This window comes from Equus asinus, chromosome 6 (genome assembly GCF_041296235.1).
Source record: "Equus asinus isolate D_3611 breed Donkey chromosome 6, EquAss-T2T_v2, whole genome shotgun sequence".
Classification (NCBI taxonomy): domain Eukaryota; kingdom Metazoa; phylum Chordata; class Mammalia; order Perissodactyla; family Equidae; genus Equus; species Equus asinus.
In genome coordinates this window covers 76,430,460-76,446,805 of record NC_091795.1, presented here as the reverse complement: position 1 = coordinate 76,446,805, position 16,346 = coordinate 76,430,460, and the positions used below count along the sequence as shown (strand labels likewise).

Sequence of the window (16,346 nt, the reverse complement as noted above, 5' to 3'; positions counted from 1 at the left end):
TGGAGACCTGATGTTCAGATCACACCTTCCTTGGGCACCTTATGTGAATATATGAACCAGGGCCTCCAGTTCAACAAGATGAGTATAGTCTTTGGGAAGAGCATCTTAGACCACTGATTGGAGATCAGAGCAGGGTGGCGGTGGTATTGCTTTACCTCTACAGCTTCATTTCTTAGTTCAGAAAAAAGGAAATTACCAAACTTTCCCATCCTGCTGGAGATGTTAGAAGGTGAATTAGGGGAGAAGGGGTGGAGCAAAATGGCGGGGTGAGCTGACCCGGGATTCTCTCCCCTCCAAAATACAACAAGGGATTGGAAAAACTGAATTTCAGAGTATAAATCTAATGCCAACACGTTAGAGACCTACAATACCAAGAAGGTGGAGATCATATACCTTACTTACGGCCTTGGAGGTGCTGGAACAGTAGGAGAGAACATCACTCCCTCCCCTAGAGTCTGCAGTCTCTCCTGTGTGGGTGGGGAAGGAGTGGGGGAGGGGCTGCGTGACCAGGGGATCCTCCAGGATTCCTGCCACTGGTTCAGTGGAAACCCGCTGACAGGGGGAAAGCTTCCGTCCGCAGGGACCCCATAAACCCAGGGCCTCGGGAGACCAGAGAACAGAACTGATCTGAATCCAGATCAGTGCGCAAGAATAGCAGCCCCTCCCTCCCGGCAAAGCCACTGGGCACAGCCATCTTGCCCGAAGGCGGAGAGCTCATAACACTCGGCTCTCGACCCCCATCTAGTGCTGACAGGCTGTAACTGCAACCGAATTCTACCACCATGTGAAAAAACCGCTCCTCTACCATCCAGCAATTTATAAAAGCCCCAGACCAAAAGGAAAACAATAAAAACACAGAATTAAGTCCTGAGGACTTGGAATTAGGTAAACTAAGTGATAATGAGTTCAGAGCAGCTATAATAAAAAAACTCAATGAGGTAGAGAGAAAGATAGAAAAATAAGCCAAGTTCTGGAGTTACTTCACAAAATAGATTGAAATCATAAAGAAGAATCAGACAGAATTACTAGAGATGAAAAACACAATGGACCAGATAAAACAGAATACGGATTCCCTGAATGCCTGTGTAGACACCATAGAAGAGCAAATTAACATAATTGAAGATAGACAGGCTGAATGGTTCCAGACAGAGGAAGAAAGAGAACTAAGAATTAAAACAACGAGGAAAATCTCCGAGAGATAGTGGATTCAATGAGGAGTAAGAACATAAGGATCATAGGAATTCCTGAAAATGTGGAAAAGGAAAATGGAGCAGAAAGTGTGCTTAACAAAATTATTGAAGAGAACTTCCCAAATCTAGGGATTGACGGAGAAATGTGTGTAGAGGAAGCTTTCAGATCTCCTAGATTTGTCAATGTAAAAAGACCTACTGCAAGGCACATAGTAGTAAAATTGGCAAGAAGGAAAGATAAGGAAAGAATACTCAGGGAAGTAAGAAAGAAGACGAGAATAACCTACAAAGGAGCCCCTATCAGACTGTCAGCAGATTTCTCTACAGAAACCTTACAAGCTAGGAGAGAATGGAGTGACATATTCAAAGCTTTAAAAGATAAAAATCTTCAGCGAAGAATACTCTATCCAGCAAGAATTTCCTTCAGATATGAGGGAGAAATTAAATCTTTTCCAGACAAACAAAAGTTAAGGGAATTTGTAACTAAAAGCCCTCCACTACAAGAAATCCTCAAGAAGGCTCTCATACCTGAAAAAAGAAAAAAGAGAGAAAGGGGTGACAATCCACAGACTAGGGAGACTGATGGATAGAACCAGAACAGGATAGCAAATATTCAACTATAACATTAGGGTAAAGGTAAGGAAACTACCAAAGCAAGGACGATCTTATCACTCTAACTACAAATTCATAACACGAGTTGGAATAAGAAATGAAAATAATTATTTAGGAGGGGAAGAGCAAAGGGTCTAAATCAGTATTGGTCGAGTAAGTAAGAGACCACCAGAGAATAGACTATATTATACACGAGATTCTAAATACAAACTTCAAGGTAGACACTAAAATAAAATACAGAACAGAGTCACAAATCATAAATAAGGAAAAATCTAAGAAACCCAGCATAAGAAATTGCAGTATTAAATGGGTAGTCTAAAGCACACAGGAAAACAAGATAATGAGTGACAGATTGACAGCATTAAGTCCACATGCATCAATAATCACTCTCAATGTAAATGGATTGAACTCTCCAATAAAAAGACACAGAGTGGCAAAATGGATTAAAGAACAAGATCCAAAAATTTGTTGCCTCCAGGAAACACACCTCAGCCCCAAGGACAAACACAGACTCAGGGTGAAGGGGTGGAGGACAATACCTCAAGCAAATAGCAAGGGAAAAAAGGCAGGTATTACAATTCTTATATCAGACCAAGTGGATTTCAAAGTAAGACAGGTAAAGAGAGACACAGAGGGACAATATATAATGATCAAAGGGACACTTCACCAAGAAGAAATAACGCTTATAAATATCTATGCACCCAACACAGGAGCACCAAGATTCATAAAGCAACTATTAACAGACCTAAAGAAAACGTTAAAAACAACACAATAATAGTAGGGGACCTCAACATCCCACTCACATCAATTCACTGATCATCCAGACAGAAAATCAACAAGGAAATAGTGGAGCTAAATGAAGAACTAAAACAATTGGACTTAATAGACATATATAGATCACTTCACCCTAAAAGAGCTGAATACACATTCTTCTCACGTGCACGTGGAACATTCTCAAGGATAGACCAGATGTTGGGAAACAAGGCAAGCCTCTACAAATTTAAAAAAATTGAAATAATAACAAGCATCTTCTCAGATCATAGTGCTATAAGGCTAGAAATTAATTATAAGAAAAAGTCTGAGAAAGGCACAAAGATGTGGAGACTAAACAACACACTACTGAACAAGCAATGGATCATTGAAGAAATTAAAGAAGAAATCAAAAAATACCTGGAAACAAATGAAAATGATAGCATGCCATACCAACTCATATGGGATACAGCAAAAGCTGTATTAAGAGGAAAATTCATCGCAATACAGGCACATCTTAACAAACAAGAAAAATCCCAAATAAGCAATCTTAAAGTACACCTAACTGAACTAGAGAAAAAAGAAGAAATAAAGCCCAAAGTCAGCAGAAGGAGAGAAATAATAAAAATCCGAGCAGAAATAAATACTATTGAAAGGAAAAAGGCAGTAGAAAGGATCAATGAGACAAAGAGCTGGTTTTTTGAGAAGATAAATAAAATTGACAAACCACTAGCCAGACTTACAAAGAAAAAAAGGGAGAAAGCTCAAATAAACAAAATCAGAAATGAAAAGGAGAAATAACAACAGACTCTGCAGACATACAACGGATTGTAAGAGAATACTACGAAAAACTATATGCCAACAGAATGGATAATCTAGAGGAAATGGATAAATTCTTGGACTCCTACAATCTCCCAAAGCTCACTCAAGAAGAGGCAGACACTTTGAACACACCAATCACAAGGAAAGAGATTGAAACAGCAATCAAAAGCATCCCAAAGAATAAAACCCCAGGACCAGATGGCTTTCCTGGGGAATTCTACCAAACTTTCAGAGAGGATTTAATACCTATCCTTTTCAAGCTATTCCAAAACATTAGGGAAGATGGAACACTTCCTAACACATTCTATGAGGCCAACATCACGCTGATACCAAAACCTGACAAGGACACCACGAAAAAAGAGAACTACAGGTCAATATCACCGATGAACATAGATGCAAAAATTCTAAACAAAATTTTGGCAACCAGAATTCAGCAATTCATCAAAAGGATCATACATCATGATCAGGTGGGATTCATACCAGGGACACAGGGATGGTTCAACATCTGCAAATCAATCAACATGATACACCACATCAACAAACTGAGGAATAAAAACCACATGATCATCTCAATAGATGCAGAGAAGGCATTTGACAAGATCCAACAGCCATTTATGATAAAAACTCTGAACAAAATGGGCATAGAAGGAAACTACCTCAACACAATAAAGGCCATATATGACAAACCCATAGCCAACATCATACTCAATGGGCAAAAACTGAACGCCATCCCCCTGAAAACAGGAACGAGACAAGGATGCCCTCTATCACCACTCTTATTTAACATAGCACCGGAGGTCCTGGCCAGAGCAATCAGGCAAGAAAAAGGAATAAAAGGAATCCAAATAGGGAGGGAAGAAATGAAACTCTCACTGTTTGCAGACGACATGATCTTATATATAGAAAACCCCAAAGAATCCATTGGAAAACTCTTAGAAGTAATCAACAACTACAGCAAAGTTGCAGGGTACAAAATCAATTTGCATAAATCAGTAGCATTTCTATACTCCAATAATGTACTAACAGAAAAAGAACTCAAGAACACAATACCATTCACAATTGCAACAAAAAGAATAAAATACCTTGGGGTAAATTTAACTAAGGAAGTGAAGGACCTATATAATGAAAATTACAAGGCCTTTCTGAGAGAATTGGATGACGACATAAGGAGATGGAAAGACATTCCATGTACATGGATTTGAAGAATAAACATAGTTAAAATGTCCGTTCTACCTAAAGCAATCTATAGATTCAACGCCATCCCAATCAGAATCCCAATGACATTCTTTAGAGAATTAGAACAAAGAACCCTAAAATTCATATGGGGCAACAAAAGACCCCGAATTTCTAAAGCAATCCTGAGAAAAAAGAACAAAACGGGAGGCATCACAATCCCTGACTTCAAAACATACTACAAAGCTACAGTAATCAAAACAGCATGGTACAGGTACAAAAACAGGTGCACAGATGAATGGAACAGAATTGAAAGCCCAGAAATAAAACCACACATCTATGGACAGCTTATCTTTGACAAAGGAGCTGAGGGCATACAATGGAGAAAAGAAAGTCTTTTCAACAAATGGTGCTGGGAAAACTGGAAAGCCACATGTAAAAGAATGAAAATTGACTATTCTTTTTCACCATTCACCAAAATAAACCCAAAATGGATCAAAGACCTAAAGGTGAGACCTGAAACCATAAGGCTTCTGGAAGAAAACGTAGGCAGTACACTCTTTGACATCAGTATTAAAAGGATCTTTTAGGACACCGTGCCTCCTCAGAGAAGAGAAACAATAGAAAGAATAAACAAATGGGACTTCATCAGACTAAAGAGCTTCTTCAAGGCAAATGAAAACAGGATTGAAACCAAAAAACAACCCACTAACTGGGAAAAAATATTTGCAAGTCATACATCTGACAAAGGCTTAATATCCATAATATATAAAGAACTCTCACAACTCAACAACAAAAAATCAAACAACCCAATCAAAAAATGGGCTGGAGACATGAAAAGACATTTCTCCAAAGAAGATATACAGATGGCCAATAGGCACATGAAATGATGCTCATCATCGCTGATCATCAGGGAAATGCAAATCAAAACTACACTAAAATGTCACCTTACACCCATTAGAATGACAAAAATATCAAAAACTAATAGTAACAAATGTTGGAGAGGTTGTGGAGAAAAAGGAACCCTCATACACTGCTGGTGAGAAGGCAAACTGGTGCAGCCACTATGGAAAACAGTATGGAGATTCCTCAAAAAATTAAAAATAGAACTACCATACGATCCAGCCATCCCACTACTGGGTATTTATCCAAAGAGGTTGAAGTCAGCAATCCCAAAAGTCCTATGCACCCCAATGTTCATTGCAGCATCATTTACAATAGCCAAGACATGGAAGCAACCTAAGTGCCCATCAACAGACGAATGGATAAAGAAGATGTGGTACATATATACAATGGAATACTACTCAGCTGCAAAACAGAACAAAATCATTCCATTTGCAATAACATGGATGGACCTTGAAGGAATTATGTTAAGTGAAATAAGCCAGCTAGAGAAGAATAATCTGTGTATGACTCCACTCATATGAGGAATTTAAAACTATGGACTAAGAACAGTTTAGTGGATACCAGGGGAAAGGTAGGGTGGGGGTGGGCACAAAGGGTGAAGTGGTGCACCTACAACATGACTGACAAACATTAATGTACAATTGAAATTTCACAAGATTGTAACCTATCATTAACTCAATAAAAATTAAAAAAAATAAACTCAAAAAAAAAAAACGAAGGTGAATTAGGGCTTGTAATTTTCCTTTCTTAAATTCTTTTATCGTGGTAAGATTGATTTCTAACACTATATGAATTTTGGGTGGACATCATTATATTTTGATTTCTCTGTAGATTACATCATGTTCAACGCCCAAAGACTAATTACAGTCCATCAGCATACACATGTGTCTAACCACTCCTTTCACACTCCCCCTTCCCCCTCTTGTAACCACCAACCCAGTCTCTATCTGTATGTGTACGTTTGTTACTGTTTTTATCTTCTATTTATCAGTTAGACCATACAGTATTTGACTTTCTCCATCTGACTTATTTCACCTAGCATAACACCCTGAAGGTCCATCTATGTTGTCACAAATGGTCACATTTCATCTTTTTTTATGGCTGAGTAATATTCCATTGTGTATATATACCACATCTTCCTCCACTGAGCCCTTGGTGGGTACCTAGTTTGCTTCCAGTTCTCAGGTCTTGTGAATAATGCTGCAACAAACACGGGGAGGGGGTGAGAATATATCATTACACATTCGTGATTTCACATTTTTGGATAAATACCTGGAGGTGGAATAGCTGGATTCTATGGTAGTTCTTTTCCTAATTTTTTGAGGACTCTCCACACTGTTTTCCATAGTGGCTGCACCAGTTTGCACTCCCACTGGGAGTGTATGACAGTTCCCTTTACTCCACATCCTCTTCAACACTGATCATTTCCTGTTTTGTTAATTACAGCTATCCTGACAGGCATGAGGTGATATCTCATTGTAATTTTTATTTGCATTTCCCTGATAATTAGAAATGTTGAACATCTTTTGATGTGCCTGTTGACAATCTGTATATCTCTTTGGAGAAATATCTGTTCAGATCTTTTGCCCATTTTAATTGAGTTGTTAGTATTTTTGTTGTTGTGTTGTACAAGTTCTTTATATATGTTGTATATTAACCACTTATCAATATATGGTTTGCAAATATCTTCTCTCAGTTGTTAGGTTGTCTTTTTGTTTTGTTGATGGTTTCCTTTGCTGTGCAGAAACTTTTTAGTTTGATGTAGTCCCATTTGTTTATTTTTTCTATTGTTTCCCTTGCCTAGTCAGACATGGTATTTGAAAACATGTTGCTAAGACTGAGTCAAAGAGAATACTGCCTATGTTTTCTTCTAAAAGTTTCATGGTTTCACTTCTTATGTTCAAGTCTTAATCCATCTTGAGTTAATTTTTGTGTATAGTGTAAGATAATGGTCTACTTTCATTCTTTCGCATGTGGCTGTCCAGTTTTCCCAACATCATTTATTGAAGAGACTTTCTTTTCTCCATTGTAAGTTCTTGGCTCCTTTGTCAAAAATGAGCTGTTTGTAGACATGAGGGTTTATTTCTGGGCTTTCAGTTCTGTTCTGTTGATCTGTCTGTTTTTGTGCCACTACCATGCTGTTTTGATTACTATATCTTTGTTGTATGTTTTGAAGTCAGGGAGTGTGATACATCCAGTTTGTTCTTTTTTTCAGTATTCCTTTGGCTATTCAGGGTCTTTTGTCGTTCCCCATAAATTTTAGAATTCTTTGTTCTATTTCTGTGAAAAATGTCCTTGGAGCTTTGATAGGGATTAAACTGAATCTGTATATTGCTTTAGGAAGTATGGACATTTTAACTAAGTTAATGCTTCCATACCACAAACACAGAATATATTCCCATTTCTTCATATCTTCTATTTCTTTCAACAATGTTTTGTAGTTTTCAGTGTATAGGTCTTTCACCACTTTGGTTAAGTTTATTTGTAAGTATTTTATTCTTTTTGTTGCGATTGTAAATGGAATTGTATTTTGTGTGTGTGTGTGTGAGCTAACATCTGCTGCCAATCTTCCTCTTCTTGCTTGAGGTCCATTGTCCCTGAGGTAACATCTGGGCCAATCTTTCCCTACTTTGCATATGTGACACGACTATGGCATGGCTTGATGAGTGGTGTGTAGGTCCACACCTGGGATCTGAAACTGCCAACCCTGGGCTGCTGACATAGAGAGCACAAACTTACCCACTATGCCACTGGGCCAGCCCCTGGGATTGTATTCTTAATTTCTCTTTCTGCTAGTTCTTTGTTAGTGAATAGAAATGCAACTGATTTTTGAATGTTGATTTTCTATCCTGCAACTTTACCATATTCATTTATTATTTCTGTAAGTTTTATAGTGGATTCTTTAGGATTTTCTATATAGAAAACCATGTCATCTTTAAAGAGTGACAGTTTCACTTCTTCCTTTCCAATGTTCATCCCTTTTATTTCTTTCCCTTCCCTGATTCCTCTGGCTAGGAGTTCCACTTCTATTTTAAATAAGAGTGGTGAAAGTGGGCATCCTTGTCTGGGTCCTCTCTCTAGAGAAATAGGTTTCAGTTTTTCTCCAATTAGAAGGATATTGGCTGTGGGGTAGTCATATATGACCTTTATCATGTTGAGGTAGTTTCCTTCTATACCCATTTTATTCACAGTTTTATCATAAATGGATGCAGTATCTTGTCAAGTGATTTCTCTGCATCTATTGAGATGATCATGTGATTTTTATTCTTCATTTTGTTCACGTGGTGTATCACATTGATTGACTTTCAGATAATGAACCATTCCTGCATGTCTGGAATGAATCTCACTTGATCCTGGTGTATGATCTTTTAATGTATTGCTGTATTTACTTTTCCGGTATTTTTTGAGGATTTTTGCATTCATTTCAAAACTGCTATTGGCTTGCAATTTTCTTTTCTTGTGTTCCCATTGTCTGGTTTGGGTATCAGGGTAATATTGGCTTTATAGAATGAGTTTGGAAGCTTCCCCTCTTCTTCAATTTTTTGGAAGAGTGTGAGAATGATAGGTATTAAGTCTTCTTTGAATGTTTAGTTGAATTCACCAGGGATGCCGTCTGGTCCTGTACTTTTATTTTTGGGGAGGTTTTTGATTACTGTTTTGATAATCTTACTGATGATTGGTCTAGTTAAATTGTCTATTTCATCTTGATTCAGTTTTGGAAGGTTATATAATCTAAGAATTTATCAGTTTCTTCTAGATTATTCCATTTTTTGGCATATAGCTTTTCATAGTATTCTTTTAGAATCTTTTGTATTTCTGATGTGTTCACTGTAATTTCTCGTCTTTCATTTCTGATTATATTTATTTGAGCCTTCTCTGTTTTTTCCTTGGTGAGTCTAGCTAAAGATTTGTCAATTTTGTTTATCTTTTCAGAAAATCAGCCCTGGGTTTCACTGATTTTTTCCTATTACTCTTTTAGTCTCTATTTCATTTATTTCTGCTCTGATTTTTATGATTTCCTCCCTTCTACTGATTTTGGGCTTTGTTTGCTTGGTTTGTTCTTTTTCCAGTTCCTTTAGGTGCACTGTTAGATTATTTATTTGAAATTTTTCTTCTTTGTTGAGGCAGGATTATATTGCTATAAATTTCCTCCTCAGAATTGGTTTAGCTCTATCCCATAAATTTTGGCAAGTTGTGTTTTCATTCCATTTGCCTTTAGGCCTGTTTTTTTAAATTTTACCTTTGATTTCTTCATTGACCTAATTGTTGTCCAGTAGCATTTCATTTAATCTCCACATATTTGGGGCTTTTCTGATTTTCTTCCTGTAGTTGATTTTTAGTTTCATACCATTGGGTCAGAAAAGATGTTTGGTATTATTTCAATCCTCTTAAATTCATTGAGAATTATTTTGTGGCCTAATATGTGATCTATCCTGGAGAATGTTCCATGTGCATTTGAAAAAATGTATCTTTTGCGGTTTGGGGATGGAATGTACTGTATACATCTACTAAGTCCAACTGGTCTATTTTGTCATTTAAGGCTAATGCTTCCTTATTGATCTCCTGTTTGGATGATCTATCTATTGGTGTAAGCAGAGTGTTAAAGCCCCCTACTATTATTATGTTGCTCTCTATTTCTCCTTATATGTATGTTAATGATTGCTTTATATTTTTAGGTATTCCTATGTTTGGTGCATATATACTTACAAGTGTTATACCCTCTTGTTGGATTCTTCCCTTTATCATTATGTAATGCCCTCTTTGCTTCTTGTTACAGATTTGTTTTAAAATCTATATGTCTGAGATAAGTCTTGCGACCCCAGCTTTCTTCTCATTACCATTTTCATGAAGTATCTTCTCCCATCCCTTCACTTTTGGTTTGTGAGTGTCTTTAGGTCTAAAGTGTGTCTCTTGTATGCTCATATATATGGGTCTTATTTTGTTTTTAATCTGATAGGCCACCCTATGCCTTTTGATTGGAGCATTTAGTCCATTGACATTTAATATTGATATTAATTGCTGTTAATAAGAATGTACTTATTGCCAGTTCATTACTTATTTTCTGGGTATTTTAGTAGTTCTTCTCTCTTCTTTTCTTCTCTTGCTCTATTCCCTTGTGGTTGATGGCTTTTTTTAGTATTATGTCTGGGTTCCTTTTTCTTAAGTTTGTGTATTTATTACAGGTTCCCGGTTTGTGATTACCATGAGCTTCATGTATAATAACCTACATATACAGCAACCTATATTAAGGTGATGGTCTCTTTAGTTTGACCTCTGGCTAAAAACTCTACTCTTATTCCACTCCTCTCATATGTTGTTTTGATATCATATCTAATCCCTCTTTTGTGCATGTGTATGGGTTACCCTCTTATCATAGAAGTAGATAATTTTTGTATTTTTGTCTTTTCACCTACATATCAGCTTCAAAGGCGGTTTATCTGCTACATTTACTGTATATTTGCTTTTACCAGTAATATTATTGCTTTTTTAATTTTCTTATTCCTATTTATGGTCTTCTCTTTTCCACTTAAGTATGTCCCTTTAGCATTTCTTATGCTGGTTTCTTGGTGATACACTCCTTTAGTTTTTGCTTGTCTGGGAAACTCTTTATCTCTTCTTCCATTCTGAATGATAACCTTGCTGGGTAGAGTATTCTTGGCTATCATTTTTTTCCTTTCAGCACTTTAAAAATGTCTTGAAACTCCCTTCTAGCCTGTAAGGTTTCTGCTGATAGCCTTATGGGGTTTCCTTTCCATGTAACTTGTTGCCTTTGTCTTCCAGCTTTTCAGATTCTCTCTTTATCTTTAATTATGGGCCTAATTGGGTTTATCTTGTTTGGTGCTGTCTGTGCTTCCTGTACCTAGATGTCTTTTTCCTTCCTTAGGTTAGGAAAGTTTTCAGCTATGATTTCTTCAAATAGATTCTCTGCCCCTTTGTATCTCTCTTCTCCTTCTGAGACACCTATAACACAGGTGTTAGTGCCCTGGATGTTGCCCCAGAGGTCCTTTAGACTGTCCTCATTCTTTTTAATTATTTTTCTTTTATCTGTTCAGCTTGGGTGATTTCCTCTGGTCTTTTGTCCAGCTTGTTGATCATTATTCTGTGTCATCTACTCTGCTATTGAGTCCCTCTAGTGAATTTTTCATTTCCAGTATTGTATTCTTCATTTATGATTGGTTCTTTTTTTTTATATTTTCCAATGTTTGGTTGAAGTTCTCACTGAGTTCATCCATTCTTCTCCAAAGATCAGTGAGCATACTATGACTCTTTGTTTGAACTCTTTGTTAGGTAGACAGTTTATTTCTGTTTTGTTTAGCTCTTCTTCTTGAGTGTTGTCTTGTTCCATTACTTGGAATGTGTTCCTTTGTCTCCTCAGGTTGGTTCTTTCTCTGTGCTTGTATCCAACTGAGCTGGATTAAATCTGTGCTCTAGTGTGTGGGGCAGACCCCTGAGGTAACAGGCCAGGAGAAGAACTCCAATGGCATCAGCCAGCATCTGTGCCAACGCACCTGTACTAGGTCACAATAATGGCTGCGGCCAATGTTTCAGTCCCTTGAGAGGTCTCGTTTCTCACCAAGATGCACCCAGAGCTTATAAGATAATTCTCTTTTCACCAAAGGACTGTGCATCTTTCTTTCCGGTGTTTAGGTTTCTTTCTGAAATCAGTGAATTTGTACATGGACCCTTTAAGAGCAGGCTTTTGTCCCCCTTATGTCTGATAACTTTTCTGGGGATATTATCCACTATTGTTAATAGCCATCAAAGCCAGACATTGTGACACATGTCAGTTGTGCTGAGTCCAAAAGCAGCTTATTGTGGTAATGCTCCCCTGCTCACATCCCACATTCCTCCAGGGAAGGCTTCATATCTTAAGGTTGCTCCCAGCCAGCTGTGAAGCTTTGCAGCTGGAAGGTGGCTTTTTCTCTCCAGAAAGGGATTTCTGCCACTTCCTCCTCAATCAGCACCATCCCTTGTTGGGGGGGGGGGGGCGCGTTCTTTTTATCCAGTGTTCAGTTCTCTCTTAGGGGTCATTGTCTCAAGAGTAGTTGTAAATCCTTATGTCTGTGGGAGGAGGTGAGTTCAGAGTCTGCCTATGCCTCTATCTTGACACCATGCAGGGTTTGTAATTTTCTTTGAGGCAAAAAGATGAAAGAAAGAACGAACAGTTTAAACACTGGGATCATATCCATATTATCAGGCTAAAAGCCTCCCTTTCCAATGGAACAGATCATTATTCCAGATGCTCTTATTTTGGCTCCAGATAAGCTAGAGAGCCAGATTCCACTTGTCTTTGTCCATTTATTTTTTCTCTCGGTTTCTACTACACAACACTTTCCTCGTTTCCCTCCTACCTCCATGTTCACAGCATATGCTAGTTTATCCTCTGCTCAGCCCCTAATTGCTGCAGCACCCTCTGGCCTGGGCCCCTGCCCTTCTCCATCTTCAAACTCCTCCTAGTTGAGTCTAATACCATCTACACGCAAATGGCACTCACATTTATATCTTCAGCTTTAACCTCTCCTCAGAGGTTAGATTCATTATTTCCAGCTGCTTACTTGACATCACTATACAGATGTCTAATATTAAACTCAAAAAACTATATTTTCCCCTAATCTCTTTCTTCCCTAGTCTTCCTCCATCTGAGTCAATGGCAAAAGCGTCCACCCAATTGCTCGTGACAAGAATCTAGGAGCTACTTATGATTCTTTCCTTCATGCACTACACCCAATTCATCCAGTAGTGTCTTCTGTACCTCCAAAATCTGCAATGAAACCTTCTTTTTCTCTTCATTTCCACTATCACTGCTTGGTCTGAACCACCAGCCCTTCCTGCCTGGGCCACTATAGTGTCCTGGTCTCCTGTTTCTACTCTGGCCCCCCACAACCCTAGTCCCATCCAACAGCTAGAGCAAATCTTTAAAATCGTAAATTGGATCATATCACATCCTGCTAAAACAGCCCTAATGGCTTCCCATCACACTCAGAATAAAGTTCCAGATCCCTCCCCTGGTTTATGGAGAGCCGCATGATCTGGCTGGCGCCTGTTACCCCAGCCAAATTCTCTGTCCCACTAGGTTCCACCCACACTGCCCTTTCAACAGCTCCAGCACAAGGCTGTTGTACTTGCTGGACTCACAGCGTTTGCCCTTCCTGTTCCTTCTGCCAAGAATACTCTCTTTCCTATTCCTAATCATGTTATTAAATTTAACTTAAAGGTCACTTTCCCAGAGCAACCATTTCTAACCACTCCGAGCAGCCACTAGTCACTCTGGGTCATGCCACCTGGTACTAATTCTCTGTATAGCACTGACCTCCACTAGGTGTTTTCTTGTTTGTTTTTGTCACTATCTCCCCTACTAGGACATGAGCTTCATGAGACCAAGGACCTCATCTGTCTTCACTACTCTGTGCCCAGGGCCTTTGCCATGCCTGGCAAATAACAAGATCTCCCTAAATATTTATAAAATTAATGACTACATATTCTAGGCCATGGGGATATAATTGTCTAGTAATTTGCCTTAACATAAGTGCCAAGAGAGACTCCCAGGTACAAAAAAAAACTGAACGTGGAGAATCTCCTTGTACTAAAAATCCTCAGATATCAATGAAAATTCAGTGACAGTCGATGTATATAGAAAATTCTATATGACACATTTCCCGATTCTTATGTACCCAATGGACAGCAAGAGCTTCTTTCACTTAAGAATACAATGGTATTCTGTTTGGAATAAAATGTATTCAGTTGGTTGTTAACAAATACTGGTTGGGTTGGATTGTTAGATATTGTAGTTATAAAAAGGACACAGTTGGACAAATCTCTGGGCCTCTTCCTCCTCCTCTACTCAAAGAAGGCTGAGAAGCTCCTTATGGCTCCAATAATTGCTATTCCTTGAAGGGGCTTTTCTACTAAAAGTTGACACTGGTTGACCGTCTACTGTATTCCAGGTATAATGTTAGGAGTTTTATGGGAATTATCTCATTGAATCCTCACCACAGCTCTGGAGGTAAATAGTAGGATGTTCCTCATGATACAGACGAGAAATCTATGGCTCAGAGGGGCTTGGCAATCTGGCTAAGGTCACAGTTGGTGAGGGGTGGCACTAGGATTATACTTTGTGAAGTGACTGCTACTCCACATTGTCCGTCAACATGGGCTGACATCAGTTCAGTCGTGTAGGGAGCCTGGGAGAGGTTTTGTCAACACAGGTGTTTATGTCTTCTGCCCCTTTTAGGAGAGGATTGCCAAAAGCCACGGGTCCCAGTGTGGGTTCTGCACCCCTGGCATTGTCATGAGCATGTACATGCTGCTCCGGAACCAGCCCGAACCCACCATGGAGGAGATCGAGGATGCCTTGCAAGGTAGGGGCCTTGAGGCACAGCCAGAGAGGTGGGATAGCAAAGGGGGCTCTGCAGAGGTCGGGGCCGGACCAGAGTGGAAGCCAGGAGTGGGCTAGGAGTTCAAGGTGCTGATCTTTGGAGGAAAGGCTCAGAATACCCCAACGTGGCACCTATGATCTACTGGAAGGTTTGCCCTCTCTTAGAACACTGGGTGGTTTGGAGACCTCCTAGGGTCTCCTGCTTTAGTGTTTGTCTTCCTGAGGTGTCCTCCTGCCCTCCCCCACCCTGGGACCAGGTAGCAGTAGGTGGCTGGCATGGGTGGAGATGGTTTGGAGAACTCCACAGAAGCTAGTGACATAGCTTCCTTCAATCTCAGCTTTCACCACAACAGGACTCTGTAGGACAAAGGCCACATATGAGGAAGGTGACCATGATTCTGAGCCTTGGGCAGAGACTGGCTTCCCAGTTTTCCTTCTGTGAATGGGCCCAGGAGTCTGGACCAGGTCTCTGTTCCTCTGAATTGAGTAGAGAAGGATGCTCCTCCATTCATCATTCAATCCATCACTTATTCAATCCATTATATTGAGTCCTATCATATGTCAGGCACCATACGGGGTACAAGGGAAACAGGGATGAAAGGCGCAATCCCCACTCTCAAAGATTTCACATGCTGAGGAGGAAGATGATGTAGTTTGATAAGCTCCCTGATAAAGCTATGAGTGGTCACCATGGGAGCATGTAGGAGGGACACCTGATTCAACCTGGACATTCTAGGAAGGCTTCCTGGAAGACATGTTAGATGTTTTGAAGTCAGGAAGACAAGGAGAAAGAGGGGCACTACAGGCAGAGGAAACAGAGCGTGCAAAGAGTGCATCTAACTGAACCGGGAGCAAAACCACAAACCCACCCAACTTGCCTGGGGCCTGTGCTGACACTGCAACTTTTTCTTTGTACCATAGGGAACCTGTGCCGTTGCACAGGCTACAGACCCATCCTCCAGGGCTTCCGGACCTTCGCCAGGGTAAGTCTGGGCCCCAGCACAGTGTGGCCCTGCTCCCAAAGCAGAGACACTCAGGAATTGCTATTGGAGGGATGGCAAGGGCCTCTAGATTACAGAGAAGAAAGATAAGATGGCCAACTGGCAGGCCCTCTGGCCACGGGTACCTGGCATGGGCAGTGGTACCTGGCATGGCCATTCTTATTCAGGGAGGGGTTCTCATCACCAGCATGGGGACTTCTCTTCCTGGGTAGGCCTGGAGAGCTGGTTCCTGGAAGAGGAATGCTGCCCAAGAGCTGAATTCCTCCAGGGCATTTGGGCTCGGCAGCTTCCCTTGGAGACTGGCATACTCAGCCCGTGGCAGAGGTGCTGAATGTGGCATTTAATAACAACGCAGCCTGAGTCAGGACCCGCACCCCTCCTCCTTTCCTCCTCAGCTGCTTTCTGCAGTTGGCAGTCTGCCGAGCTTATGAAGCTGCTAATGAGGTCTCCAGACAGTTTGTGAACTCTTGTATTGTTCATGTAACGCTGAGTGAGAAAGCACAGGCGGGGTGTGTG

At 39.9% G+C, this 16,346-nt stretch overlaps 1 protein-coding gene across 1 annotated transcript in view; it reads left to right on the top strand.

Annotated features, from left to right (window-relative positions):
• The window catches only part of LOC106847214 (xanthine dehydrogenase/oxidase-like), a 71,917-nt gene that overhangs the window by 11,221 nt on the left and 44,350 nt on the right, over window positions 1–16,346 (top strand). Inside the window, exons 5-6 of the mRNA XM_044771838.2 lie at window positions 14,686–14,812; window positions 15,751–15,812. Coding sequence (XP_044627773.2) covers window positions 14,686–14,812; window positions 15,751–15,812 — 189 coding nt within the window. The remainder of the gene's footprint in view (window positions 1–14,685; window positions 14,813–15,750; window positions 15,813–16,346) is intronic.